The sequence below is a fragment of the Triticum aestivum genome, chromosome 7B (assembly GCF_018294505.1).
Source record: "Triticum aestivum cultivar Chinese Spring chromosome 7B, IWGSC CS RefSeq v2.1, whole genome shotgun sequence".
Classification (NCBI taxonomy): domain Eukaryota; kingdom Viridiplantae; phylum Streptophyta; class Magnoliopsida; order Poales; family Poaceae; genus Triticum; species Triticum aestivum.
The window spans coordinates 540,075,138-540,088,578 of NC_057813.1; the positions used below are offsets into that span (position 1 = coordinate 540,075,138).

General features: G+C 45.7%; 1 protein-coding gene across 1 annotated transcript; it reads left to right on the forward strand.

Moving 5' to 3' along the window:
• The first annotated feature begins 323 nt into the window (after positions 1-323).
• Positions 324-1,793, forward strand: LOC123163115 (protein MAIN-LIKE 1). Its single transcript, XM_044580872.1, has 3 exons — positions 324-615; positions 1,220-1,301; positions 1,384-1,793. Exons 2-3 carry the CDS (start codon positions 1,221-1,223, stop codon positions 1,708-1,710), a joined length of 408 nt encoding a protein of 135 aa, XP_044436807.1. The 5' UTR covers positions 324-615; position 1,220; the 3' UTR covers positions 1,711-1,793.
• The last annotated feature ends 11,648 nt before the right edge of the window (positions 1,794-13,441 follow it).

A 13,441-nucleotide genomic window follows, 5' to 3' on the forward strand; every position in this document is an offset into this window, starting at 1 on the left:
GACAGCGATGAGATGGAACGAGCGTTACGAAATCAAAGTCTTTCCAAGAACATCTCAAAAAAAAAAAGTCTTTCCAAGAACAGTAGGAGCGGTCGGGGGAATCGTTGATTCGTTTCCTCACGCAGCGCAGCGCGTGGCAAAGACACTGTGCGTGGCACTGGAGTCACGCAGCAAGCTCCTCCTCACGCGCACTACAAAAACAGGGTTTTTTCACTGTTCTAACCCATCAAACTTTAGCACGATTTGACCCGCTTTTAAAACTTTTTTCATATCTGACCCAAACCGAGACGCCAACATCAATAGCGTTCTGCTTGCACGAAAGACGCCGCGGACCCTGACGTTTGGCACTGGCCCACCTCCCTGGTCAGCCAGTTTGACCGTCCGACGTGGCAAAGGGTTAAACGCCATGGCCCTTGACGTTTACCCCTGGAGAGCAGAAAACCGGCCCGAGCCGGCTCGGGTGCAGCCCAACCCATCAAGACGCAGGAGGCGTCTTCCTCCTCGCGGCAGCGGCTACAGAAGCTCCGCTTCTCTCCTCCTCTCACCCAAATCAACCCCAAATCGCTTATTCTCTTCATCAAAAGTGTGGATTTGAGCCTCCCCATCTTCCTTGAGGTATTCTCCACCAGATCCTCCGATTATTTTGGGTTCAAAACTTGTATTTTGGCAGCATTAATTCATACTTGTTAGAACCCTAGGATTCGTATTCTTTGCACTTTTTTGAGAAAGGGGAGCCCATGGCTTGGTCATGTAGGTATGTTGTATACTTTAGAAGAGTTGGCATGTGTTTATATGGTAGGATTGGGAAGAGAAGGCATTTGTGATAGGGTTGGGCATTTTAATTTTAGTTGCTATGTATATGGATTTAGATAGATGATTGCTTGAAATAAAATTCTAACATATTTGTGTATTTTGTATGCTTGATTCTCATTGAGATATGGTCATATAATTAGGATGTTATATTGAGACTTTGTTATGTTGTGTTGCCATTGAAATATGTTGCCATTGATATTTTGTCATATATAGATAATTGGTCTTGTTATCTTGACATTGAGATATGTTGCCCCGTGCATTCAGATTTTGTCATATATAAATAAACAAGTTTTGTTATGTTGCCATTGAGATATGCATTTATGTTGATGTTGTTATGCCAAATATATGATATGTAGGATGTTATATAGTGTTATGTATGTTTCATTTGTTCATGCTTGATTTGTAGGATGGCGGGGGAACGGTGGTACGACGGTCTTCATAAAGGGTACGACAAAGAGCATCGTGCGCGGGACATTGAGAATAACGGGGTAAGACTCAATCTATTTGAATTCTTGGTTATTACTTGTCAGTTTTGCTAGGCACTAACCATAATGCAATGCTATTTTGCAGGAACTAACACCTATGCGCATGAGGGGTCATAGTGCCCACGACTGGCCGTGCGACGAGCGGTATGAGCCATACTTCGAGAGATTGGGCCTTCTCCCGTTCGTGCTTCAGTTCAAGCGACACGCTCCGTCGATCAACCATGGGGCGATGACCGCACTTATTGACCGTTGGAGGCCAGAGACACACTCGTTCCACTTGTCATGTGGAGAGATGACCGTGACCTTGGAGGACATGGCGATGATCAGTGGCCTTCCAATCAATGGAGAAGCTTTGACCGGCACCACCGTAAGTGCTAATTGGCGAGACCGTGGTGGTACAGAGCATTTCTGACATCTAGGCAGACCAGAGCATTTCTGGCGTCTGATATATGACAATTTTGTTGCACAATTCACCACATGGACAACTAATAAGAAAGTTACGTTCATTACATAGTTCCCATCAAATAGCATAACTTAGGTTCATTACATAGTTCCGATCAAATAGCATAACTTAGGTTCGTTACATAGTTCCCATCAAATAGCACAATAGGTCCATGACATAGTTCATCACAAATACATGATACAATCCTCAAATAGCACATTCAAGTCTTTATTGGGTCACACGCGGCCATTTCCCCTTCTTGTCGCGTGCCTCATCCTCCTCTTGTGCATCGCGAGCCCTCGCAAGCTTTCTTGCCCTCTCCTCTTGACGAGCTGCCTTCTCTTTGCGCGCCCTCTCCTCCTCACGCTTCTTCCGCTCCTTCCTCTCCCTCTCACGACGTTCCTCGTCCTCGGCTCTCTGTAAGGATTCTTCAAACCGTCGCTGTCTCCTAAGGCAATCTTGAAGTTGGTCTTTTTGGACATCTTCTGGCACTTCATGATCTATCCATGTGAAGTACTTGCAAAGAGGAGGAGGTGACTACACACAAAACAAGTTTTTGTTAGTAATATAAAATGAATCATAATGGAGAATAGCCTACTTTTCTAACATACCGGTGGGATGTCATAGGCGTTAGTGGGACGCGCGCGATCATGTGCATAGTTGGGACACACAGAATATCTTCTTCCTTCCGTCCACGACTTCTTCCGGTCAGTGGAGACCTTCACCTTGCACTCATCTGCACACCAACATGAAGGGGTTTTCACATCCTTCTCCTTTGTCTTGTCCAACCTTGCCTCCTCCCACTTGTTCGGCATGTCCTCTTGGTCAGCGCACCGTGGCCTCGTCGTGGAACCGGATGAAGCCATGCCTATGAGAAGAAGAATTGTTAGAAAATTACATGAACAAACTAAATGCAAAAAAACACAATACAAGAAAACAAGAAAAGAATGAACAAATATTTACCATTCAAAATTGGTCAACCATTTGGATTATGCAAATAACCAAACGCCGACCCGTTATCAGTCCTCCGTACTCTTGTACCACCACCGGAACCACCTCTACGAGCACCACTACTACCCCCTCTAGGGCCTCCATTAGCGCCACCTCTACCACGTTGTCCACTCCTAGCACCTCCTCTAGGGCCTCTAGCAGCACGGGAACCACCTCTATGACCACCGGAACCCCCTCTACGACCACCGGAACCCCCTCTGCCACCACCTGCCTGACTCGTGGTTGGATTGCCCTTCTTTGATGTTTTCCTTTTCTTAGAGCATGTTCTCACATTGTGTCCCTGGTTGTCACATTGACCACAATTGATAGTGTCCGGAGGCTCCATAAAGTGCCCGCTACCAAATTGGTTCATGCCAGTGTATCCAGCTAGGTTGTCCATATCGCCTCTCAACCGTTTTTGTCTGATTCTACCCTTGGGCTCAACCTTCAGCAAAGGATCGGGCCTAAGCTCCGGGCCATTATAGTCAGGCCACTGCGATGGGTCTAGGAAGGGTTGGAATCTAGGGGCCCATGTCAACCTAGTAGCTTCAAGATCGAACTCATGCATTCTCACGGTTGTCCCATCAGACACATGTATATTTCTTGACGACGCCGCCGTCAAAAGATGAGAGCATGGCCAATGATACTTACTAGGCCTCTCGCACTGACACCACCGTCTCTTAAGGTGCACCTCGAATGCACGACCACCATATGACATACCATCTCTTGTTGTCCCACCATGCTCGTCGATTTGGTATGTCAAATCGTAGGTGTTGAATAGCCTAAGTTTCTGTGCCGAGGACTTGCTTTGTTGTAACATCATCCACTCTTCAACCTTTGGTGGATATTCCATTTTTTCACCAATCCACTTCACGGTTTCCTTTGAATGCATCAGAAAATACTCATTAAGCTTGAAGAAAGTATATTCCACTATTGCAGTCACTGGCAATGGGCGGGCACCTCTGAGAACATTGTTAAAACATTCGACCATGTTACTGGTCATGTCTCCATATCTCCAACCTCCTTCGTCATGAGCGCGTGCCCACTTGTGTTTCTCCGAAAAATTTTCTGTTAAGAAATCTTTCCCTCCTTCGTTTGCAGCTTCCTAGAGCTTGTCATAGCGAATGGTGAACGCACCGGTGCTAAAGGCCACGCAAACATGGGTTAGATCCTTGCACAACTCCTTGCTCTTACATGCCCTGTAAAAGTTTGCCACGAAATGCCTCATGCACCATCGATGGTGGAGCTTTGGAAGTCCTGGAATAACAATGTCCATGGCTTTCAGTATGCCTTGGTGCCGGTCTGATGTAATGCACACTTCTCTATCACCAATGACATTTTCCCTAACATGACGCATGAACCACTCCCAGTTGTCTTGGTGCTCGAAGGACACCAAACCAAATGCCACCGGCAACACATTGTCACTGGAGGAGTGCGCCATTGCTACCATGATTGTGCCCTTGTATCGGCCGGTCAAGAATGTACCATCAATAGACAAAACCGGACGGCAATGCTTAAAGGCCGTGATGCATTGTCCGAAACTCCAGAAGGCACGGTGAAACACCCCATGACCATCATCCTTGACCACATGGTACATGCCGGGGTTCCTATGGGCAATCGCTCCCAACAACCGCGGGAGGCGATTGTATGCTTCTTCCCAACTACCATACAACTGTTGGAAATATGCCCTAGAGGCAATAATAAATTAATTATTATTATATTTCCTTGTTCATGATAATCGTTTATTATCCATGCTAGAATTGTATTGATAGGAAACTCAGATACATGTGTGGATACATAGACAACACCATGTCCCTAGTAAGCCTCTAGTTGACTAGCTCGTTAATCAATAGATGGTTACGGTTTCCTGACCATGGACATTGGATGTCGTTGATAACGGGATCACATCATTAGGAGAATGATGTGATGGACAAGACCCAATCCTAAGCCTAGCACAAGATCATGTAGTTCGTATGCTAAAGCTTTTCTAATGTCAAGTATCATTTCCTTAGACCATGAGATTGTGCAACTCCCGGATACCGTAGGAGTGCTTTGGGTGTGCCAAACGTCACAACGTAACTGGGTGGCTATAAAGGTACACTACGGGTATCTCTGAAAGTGTCTGTTGGGTTGGCACGAATCGAGATTGGGATTTTGTCACTCCGTGTAAACGGAGAGGTATCTCTGGGCCCACTCGGTAGGACATCATCATAATGTGCACAATGTGACCAAGGGGTTGATCACGGGATGATGTGTTACGGAACGAGTAAAGAGACTTGCCGGTAACGAGATTGAACAAGGTATCGGTATACCGACGATCGAATCTCGGGCAAGTACCATACCGCTAGACAAAGGGAATTGTATACGGGATTGATTGAGTCCTTGACATCGTGGTTCATCCGATGAGATCATCGTGGAACATGTGGGAGCCAACATGGGTATCCAGATCCCGCTGTTGGTTATTGACCGGAGAACATCTCGGTCATGTCTGCATGTCTCCCGAACCCGTAGGGTCTACACACTTAAGGTTCGATGACGCTAGGGTTATAAAGGAAGCTTGTATGTGGTTACCGAATGTTGTTCGGAGTCCCGGATGAGATCCCGGACGTCACGAGGAGTTCCGGAATGGTCCGGAGGTAAAGATTTATATATAGGAAGTCCTGTTTCGGCCATCGGGACAAGTTTCGGGGTCATCGGTATTGTACCGGGACCACCGGAAGGGTCCCGGGGGCCCACCGGGTGGGGCCACCTGCCCCGGGGGGCCACATGGGCTGTAGGGGGTGCGCCTTGGCCTACATGGGCCAAGGGCACCAGCCCCTAGAGGCCCATGCGCCAAGATAAAGGAAAAAGGGGAGAGTCCTAAAGGGGGAAGGCACCTCCGAGGTGCCTTGGGGAGGATGGACTCCTCCCCCCTCCTTAGCCGCACCCCTTCCTTGGAGGAGGGGGCAAGGCTGCGCCTCCCCCCTCTCCCCTGCCCCTATATATAGTGGAGGGGAGGGAGGGCATCCATACCTGAGCCCTTGGCGCCTCCCTCCCTCCCGTGACACCTCCTCCTCTCCCGTAGGTGCTTGGCGAAGCCCTGCAGGATTGCCACGCTCCTCCATCACCACCACGCCGTTGTGCTGCTGCTGGATGGAGTCTTCCTCAACCTCTCCCTCTCTCCTTGCTGGATCAAGGCGTGGGAGACATCGTCGAGCTGTACGTGTGTTGAACGCGGAGGTGCCGTCCGTTCGGCACTAGGATCATCGGTGATCTGAATCACGACGAGTACGACTCCATCAACCCCGTTCACTTGAACGCTTCCGCTTAGCGATCTACAAGGGTATGTAGATGCACTCTCCTTTCTACTCGTTGCTGGTCTCTCCATAGATAGATCTTGGTGATACGTAGGAAATTTTTGAATTTCTGCTACGTTCCCCAACAGTGGCATCATGAGCTAGGTCTATTGCGTAGATTCTTTGCACGAGTAGAACACAAAGTAGTTGTGGGCGTCGATATTGTTCAATATGCTTGCCGTTACTAGTCTTATCTTGATTCGGCGGCATCGTGGGATGAAGCGGCCCGGACCAACCTTACACGTACGCTTACGTGAGACCGGTTCCACCGACAAACATGCACTAGTTGCATAAGGTGGCTGGCGGGTGTCTGTCTCTCCCACTTTAGTCGGATCGGATTCGATGAAAAGGGTCCTTATGAAGGGTAAATAGCAATTGGCATATCACGTTGTGGTTCATGCGTAGGTAAGAAACGTTCTTGCTAGACACCCATAGCAGCCACGTAAAACATGCAAACAACAATTAGAGGACGTCTAACTTGTTTTTGCAGGGTATGCTATGTGATGTGATATGGCCAAAAAGGATGTGATGAATGATATATGTGATGTATGAGATTGATCATGTTCTTGTAATAGGAATCACGACTTGCATGTCGATGAGTATGACAACCGGCAGGAGCCATAGGAGTTGTCTTTATTTATTTGTGACCTGCGTGTCAACTTAAACGTCATGTAATTACTTTACTTTATTGCTAACCGTTAGCCATAGTAGTAGAAGTAATAGTTGGCGAGGCAACTTCATGAAGACACGATGATGGAGATCATGATGGTGGAGATCATGGTGTCATGCCGGTGACGATGATGATCATGGAGCCCCGAAGATGGAGATCAAAAGGAGCAAAGTGATGATGGCCATATCATGTCACTATTTGATTGCATGTGATGTTTATCATGTTTATGCATCTTATTTGCTTAGAACGACGGTAGTAAATAAGATGATCCCTTACAACAATTTCAAGAAGTGTTCTCCCCTAACTGTGCACCGTTGCGACAGTTCGCTGTTTCAAAACATCACGTGATGATCGGGTGTTTTATTCAGACGTTCAAATACAACGGGTGTTGACGAGCCTAGCATGTACAGACATGGCCTCGGAACACACGCGAAACACTTAGGGTTAACTTGACGAGCCTAGCATGTACAGACATGGCCTCGGAACACGGAGACCGAAAGGTCGAGCATGAGTCGTATAGAAGATACGATCAACATGAAGATGTTCACCGATGATGACTAGTCCGTCTCACGTGATGATCGGACACGGCCTAGTTTGACTTGGATCATGTAATCACTTAGATGACTAGAGGGATGTCTATCTGAGTGGGAGTTCATAAGATGAACTTAATTATCCTGAACATAGTCAAAAGGATTTTGCAAATTATGTCGTAGCTCACGCTATAGTTCCACTGTTTAGATATGTTCCTAGAGAAAATATAGTTGAAAGTTGATAGTAGCGATTATGCGGACAGTAGAAAGCTTATGTCCTTAATGCACCGCTCAGTATGCTGAACCCCAAACGTCGTCTGTGGATGTTGTGAACATCGGACATACACGTTTTGATAACTACGTGATAGTTCAGTTAAACGGTTTAGAGTTGAGGCACCAAAGACGTTTTTCGAAATGTCGCGGAACATACGAGATGTTTCGAGGGCTGAAATTGGGATTTCAGGCTCGTGCCCACGTCAAGAGGTATGAGACCTCCAACGATTTTCTTAGCCTACAAACTAAGGAGAAAAGCTCAATTGTTGAGCTTGTGCTCAGATTGTCTGAGTACAACAATCATTTGAATCGAGTGGGAGTTGATCTTCCAGATAAGACAGTGATGGTTCTCCAAAGTCATTGCCACCAAGTTGTTAGAGCTTCGTGATGAACTATAACATATCAGGGATAGATATGATGATCCTTGAGGTATTCGCGATGTTTGACACCGCGAAAGTAGAAATCAAGAAGGAGCATCAATTGTTGATGGTTGGTGAAACCACTAGTTTCAAGAAGGGCAAGGGCAAGAAGGGATACTTCATGAAACGGCAAATCGGCTGCTACACTAGTGAAGAAACCCAAGGTTGAACCCAAACCCGAGACTAAGTGCTTCTGTAATAAGGGGAACAGCTACTGGAGCAGCATTACCCTAGATACTTGGTAGATGAGAAGGCTGGCAAGGTCGATAGAAGTATATTGGATATACATTATGTTAATGTGTACTTTACTAGTACTCCTAGTAGCACCAGGGTATTAGATACCGGTTCAGTTGCTAAGTGTTAGTAACTCGAAATAAAAAGCTACGAAATAAAAGGAGACTAGCTAAAGGTGAGCTGACGATATGTGTTGGAAGTTTTTCCAAGCTTGATATGATCAAGCATCGCACGCTCCCTCTACCAAAGAGATTGGTGTTAAACCTAAATAATTGTTATTTGGTGTTTGCGTTGAGCATAGACATGATTGGATTACGTCTATCGCAATACGGTTATTCATTTAAGGAGAATAATGGTTACTCTGTTTATTTGAATAATACCTTCAATGGTCTTACACCTAAAATGAATGGTTTATTAAATCTCGATCGTAGTAATACACATGTTCATGCCAAAAGATAGTAATGATAGTACCACCTACTTGTGGCACTGCCACGTAAGTCATATCGGTATAAAACGCATGAAGAAGCTCCATATTGATGGATCTTTGGGCTCACTCGTTTTTGAAAAGTTTGAGACATGCGAACCATGTCTATTGGTGTATATGCATGAAGAAACTCCATGCAAATGGACCGTTTTGACTCACTTGATTTTGAATCACTTGAGATATGCAAATCATACCACATGGGCAAGATGACTGAAAAGCCTCATTTTCAGTAAGATGGAACAAGATAGCAACTTGTTGGAAGTAACACATTTTGATGTGTGCAGTCCAATGAGTGCTGAGGCATGTAGTGAATATCATTATGTTCTTACTTCACAGATGATTCGAGTAGATGTTGAGAATATTTACTTGATGAAACACGAGTCTGAATTATTGAAAGGTTCAAGTAATTTCAGTGTGAAGTTGGAAGATCGTCGTGATAAGAGGATAAAAATATCTATGATATGATCATAGAGATGAATATCTGAATTACAAGTTTGGCACGGAATTAAGACATTGTGGAAATTGTTTCACAACTAATACAGCCTAGAACACCATAGTGTGATGGTGTGTCCGAACATCATAGTTGCACCCTATTGGATATGATGCATACCATGATGTCTCTTATCGAATTACCACTATCGTTCATGGGTTAGGCATTAGAGACAACCACATTCACTTTAAATAGGGCACCACGTAATTCCGATGAGATGACACCGTATGAATTATGGTTTAGAGAAACCTAAGTTGTCGTTTCTTAAAAGTTTGGGGCTGCGAGGCTTATGTGAAAAAGTTTCAGGATTAAGCTCGAACCCAAAGCGGATAAAGTACATCTTCATAGGACACCCAAAACAGTTGGGTATACCTCCTAATTCAGATCCGAAAGCAATATGAATTGTTTCTTGAATTGGGTCCTTTCTCGAGGAAAGGTTTCTCTCGAAAGAATTGAGTGGGAGGATGGTGGAGACTTGATGAGGTTATTGAACCATCACTTCAACCAGTGTGTAGCAGGGCACAGGAAGTTGTTCCTGTGGCACCTACACCAATTGAAGTAGAAGCTTATGATAGTGATCATGAAACTTCGGATCAAGTCACTACCAAACCTCGTAGGATGACAAGGATGCGTACTACTTCAGAGTGGTACGTAATCCTGTCTTGGAAGTCATGTTGCTAGACAACAATGAACCTACGAGCTATGGAGAAGCGATGGTGGGCCCGGATTCCGATAAATGGCTCAAGGCCATAAAACCCGAGAGAGGATCCATGTATGAAAACAAAGTGTAGACTTTGGAAGAACTACTTGATGGTCGTAAGGCTGTTAGGTACATATGGATTTTGAAAGGAAGACAGACAATGATGGTAAGTGTCACCATTGAGAAAGCTCGACTTGTCGTTGAGATGTTTTTCGACAAGTTCAAGGAGTTGACTACGATGAGACTTTCTCACTTGTAGCGATGCTAAGAGTCTGTTGGAATTATATTAGCAATTACTGCATTATTTATGAAATCTTGCAGATAGGATGTCAAAACATTGTTTCCTCGACGATTTTTGAGGAAAGGTTGTATGTGATACAACCGGAAGGTTTTGTCTATCCTGAAATATGCTAATAAGTATGCAAAGCTCCAGCAATCCTTCTGAGGACTGGAGTGAGCATCTCGGAGTTGGAATGTATGCTTTGATGATGATCAAAGATTTTGGGTGTATACAAAGTTTATGAGAAACTTGCATTTCCAAAGAAGTGAGTGGGAGCACTATAGAATTTCTGATGAATACATGTTGATCAGAAATGATGTAGAATTTCTGGAAAGCATAAAGGGTTATTTGGAAAGTATTTTTCAATGGAAAAGCCTGGATTAAGCTGCTTGAGCATTGAGCATCAAGATCTATAAGGATAGATTAAAACGCTTAATAGTACTTTCAAATGAGCACATGCCTTGACGTGATCTTGAAGGTGTTCAAGATGGATCAGTCAAAGAAGGAGTTCTTGCCTGAGTTGTAAGGTATGAAGTTAAGACTTAAAGCTCGACCATGGCAGAATAGAGAGAAAGGAACGAAGGTCGTCCCCTATGCTTAAGACATAGGCTCTACAGTATGCTATGCTGTGTGCCGCACCTGAAGTGTGCTTTACCATGAGTCAGTCAAGGGGTACAAGAGTGATCCAAGAATGGATCACAGGACAGCGGTCAAAGTTATCCTTAGTAACTAGTGGACTAAGGAATTTTCTCAATTATGGAGGTGGTAAAAGAGTTCGTCGTAAAGGGTTACGTCAATGCAAGCTTAACACCTATCCGGATAGCTCTGAGTAGAGATACCGGATACGTATAATGGAGCAACAATTAAGAATAGCTCCAAGTAGAACAGTTATTTGGAATAGCTCCAAATAGAACGTGGTAGCTGCATCTAGGAGATGACATAGAGATTTGTAAAGCACACACGGATCTGAAAGCTTCAGACCCGTTGACTATAACCTCTCTCACAAGCATAACATGATCAAACCCAGAACTCATCGAGTATTAATCACATGGTAAATGTGAACTAGATTATTGACTCTAGTAAACTCTTTGGGTGTTAGTCACATGGGGATGTGACCTTGAGTGTTAATCACATATCGATGTGAACTAGATTATTGACTCTAGTGCAAGTGGGAGACTGTTGGAAATATGCCCTAGAGGCAATAATAAATTGATTATTATTATATTTCCTTGTTCATGATAATCGTTTATTATCCATGCTAGAATTGTATTGATAGGAAACTCAGATACATGTGTGGATACATAGACAACACCATGTCCCTAGTAAGCCTCTAGTTGACTAGCTCGTTAATCAATAGATGGTTACGGTTTCCTGACCATGGACATTGGATGTCGTTGATAACGGGATCACATCATTAGGAGAATGATGTGATGGACAAGACCCAATCCTAAGCCTAGCACAAGATCATGTAGTTCGTATGCTAAAGCTTTTCTAATGTCAAGTATCATTTCCTTAGACCATGAGATTGTGCAACTCCCGGATACCGTAGGAATGCTTTGGGTGTGCCAAACGTCACAACGTAACTGGGTGGCTATAAAGGTACACTACGGGTATCTCTGAAAGTGTCTGTTGGGTTGGCACGAATCGAGATTGGGATTTTGTCACTCCGTGTAAACGGAGAGGTATCTCTGGGCCCACTCGGTAGGACATCATCATAATGTGCACAATGTGACCAAGGGGTTGATCACGGGATGATGTGTTACGGAACGAGTAAAGAGACTTGCCGGTAACGAGATTGAACAAGGTATCGGTATACCGACGATCGAATCTCGGGCAAGTACCATACCGCTAGACAAAGGGAATTGTATACGGGATTGATTGAGTCCTTGACATCGTGGTTCATCCGATGAGATCATCGTGGAACATGTGGGAGCCAACATGGGTATCCAGATCCCGCTGTTGGTTATTGACCGGAGAACATCTCGGTCATGTCTGCATGTCTCCCGAACCCGTAGGGTCTACACACTTAAGGTTCGATGACGCTAGGGTTATAAAGGAAGCTTGTATGTGGTTACCGAATGTTGTTCGGAGTCCCGGATGAGATCCCGGACGTCACGAGGAGTTCCGGAATGGTCCGGAGGTAAAGATTTATATATAGGAAGTCCTGTTTCGGCCATCGGGACAAGTTTCGGGGTCATCGGTATTGTACCGGGACCACCGGAAGGGTCCCGGGGGCCCACCGGGTGGGGCCACCTGTCCCGGGGGGCCACATGGGCTGTAGGGGGTGCGCCTTGGCCTACATGGGCCAAGGGCACCAGCCCCTAGAGGCCCATGCGCCAAGATAAAGGAAAAAGGGGAGAGTCCTAAAGGGGGAAGGCACCTCCGAGGTGCCTTGGGGAGGATGGACTCCTCCCCCCTCCTTAGCCGCACCCCTTCCTTGGAGGAGGGGGCAAGGCTGCGCCTCCCCCCTCTCCCCTGCCCCTATATATAGTGGAGGGGAGGGAGGGCATCCACACCTGAGCCCTTGGCGCCTCCCTCCCTCCCGTGACACCTCCTCCTCTCCCGTAGGTGCTTGGCGAAGCCCTGCAGGATTGCCACGCTCCTCCATCACCACCACGCCGTTGTGCTGCTGCTGGATGGAGTCTTCCTCAACCTCTCCCTCTCTCCTTGCTGGATCAAGGTGTGGGAGACATCGTCGAGCTGTACGTGTGTTGAACGCGGAGGTGCCGTCCGTTCGGCACTAGGATCATCGGTGATCTGAATCACGACGAGTACGACTCCATCAACCCCGTTCACTTGAACGCTTCCGCTTAGCGATCTACAAGGGTATGTAGATGCACTCTCCTTTCTACTCGTTGCTGGTCTCTCCATAGATAGATCTTGGTGATACGTAAGAAATTTTTTGAATTTCTGCTACGTTCCCCAACAACAACATCCTTAAAGCATTTGACTTGGCCTTCCATGTCTTCCCATACTTGACTTTGTATCCAAACATTTTTTTCACCGTCGTCATGAGGAGCTTCACCTTCACGGTTGGATCACTTGATACTTCTTTCATTAATTTAAACCCGAGAAACTCAGACGTGAGTTGACTATGTGTTTTAGGCTTCTTTTTTGACGGTGGCCTGCACGAGTGAGTACACACACAACTTGTTAACAGCCATTGCCCGGTTTTAATTCTTCTTCCATGGACCGCCCATGGGCATCCTTCTTTGTCACAATGGATGGAGTAACGCACTTTTTGGTCCGAGTGCCCAACAAGATATGGTCTATGGTTCCTAATAGCATAGTCACTT

Excerpts from the sequence above, each read along its gene's own strand:
- LOC123163115 (XM_044580872.1), top strand. The coding sequence starts at position 1,221 with ATGGCGGGGGAACGGTGGTACGACGGTCTTCATAAAGGGTACGACAAA. Across the intron at positions 1,302-1,383 it reads GGGACATTGAGAATAACGGG|GAACTAACACCTATGCGCAT; the intron begins GTAAGACTCAAT and ends GCTATTTTGCAG.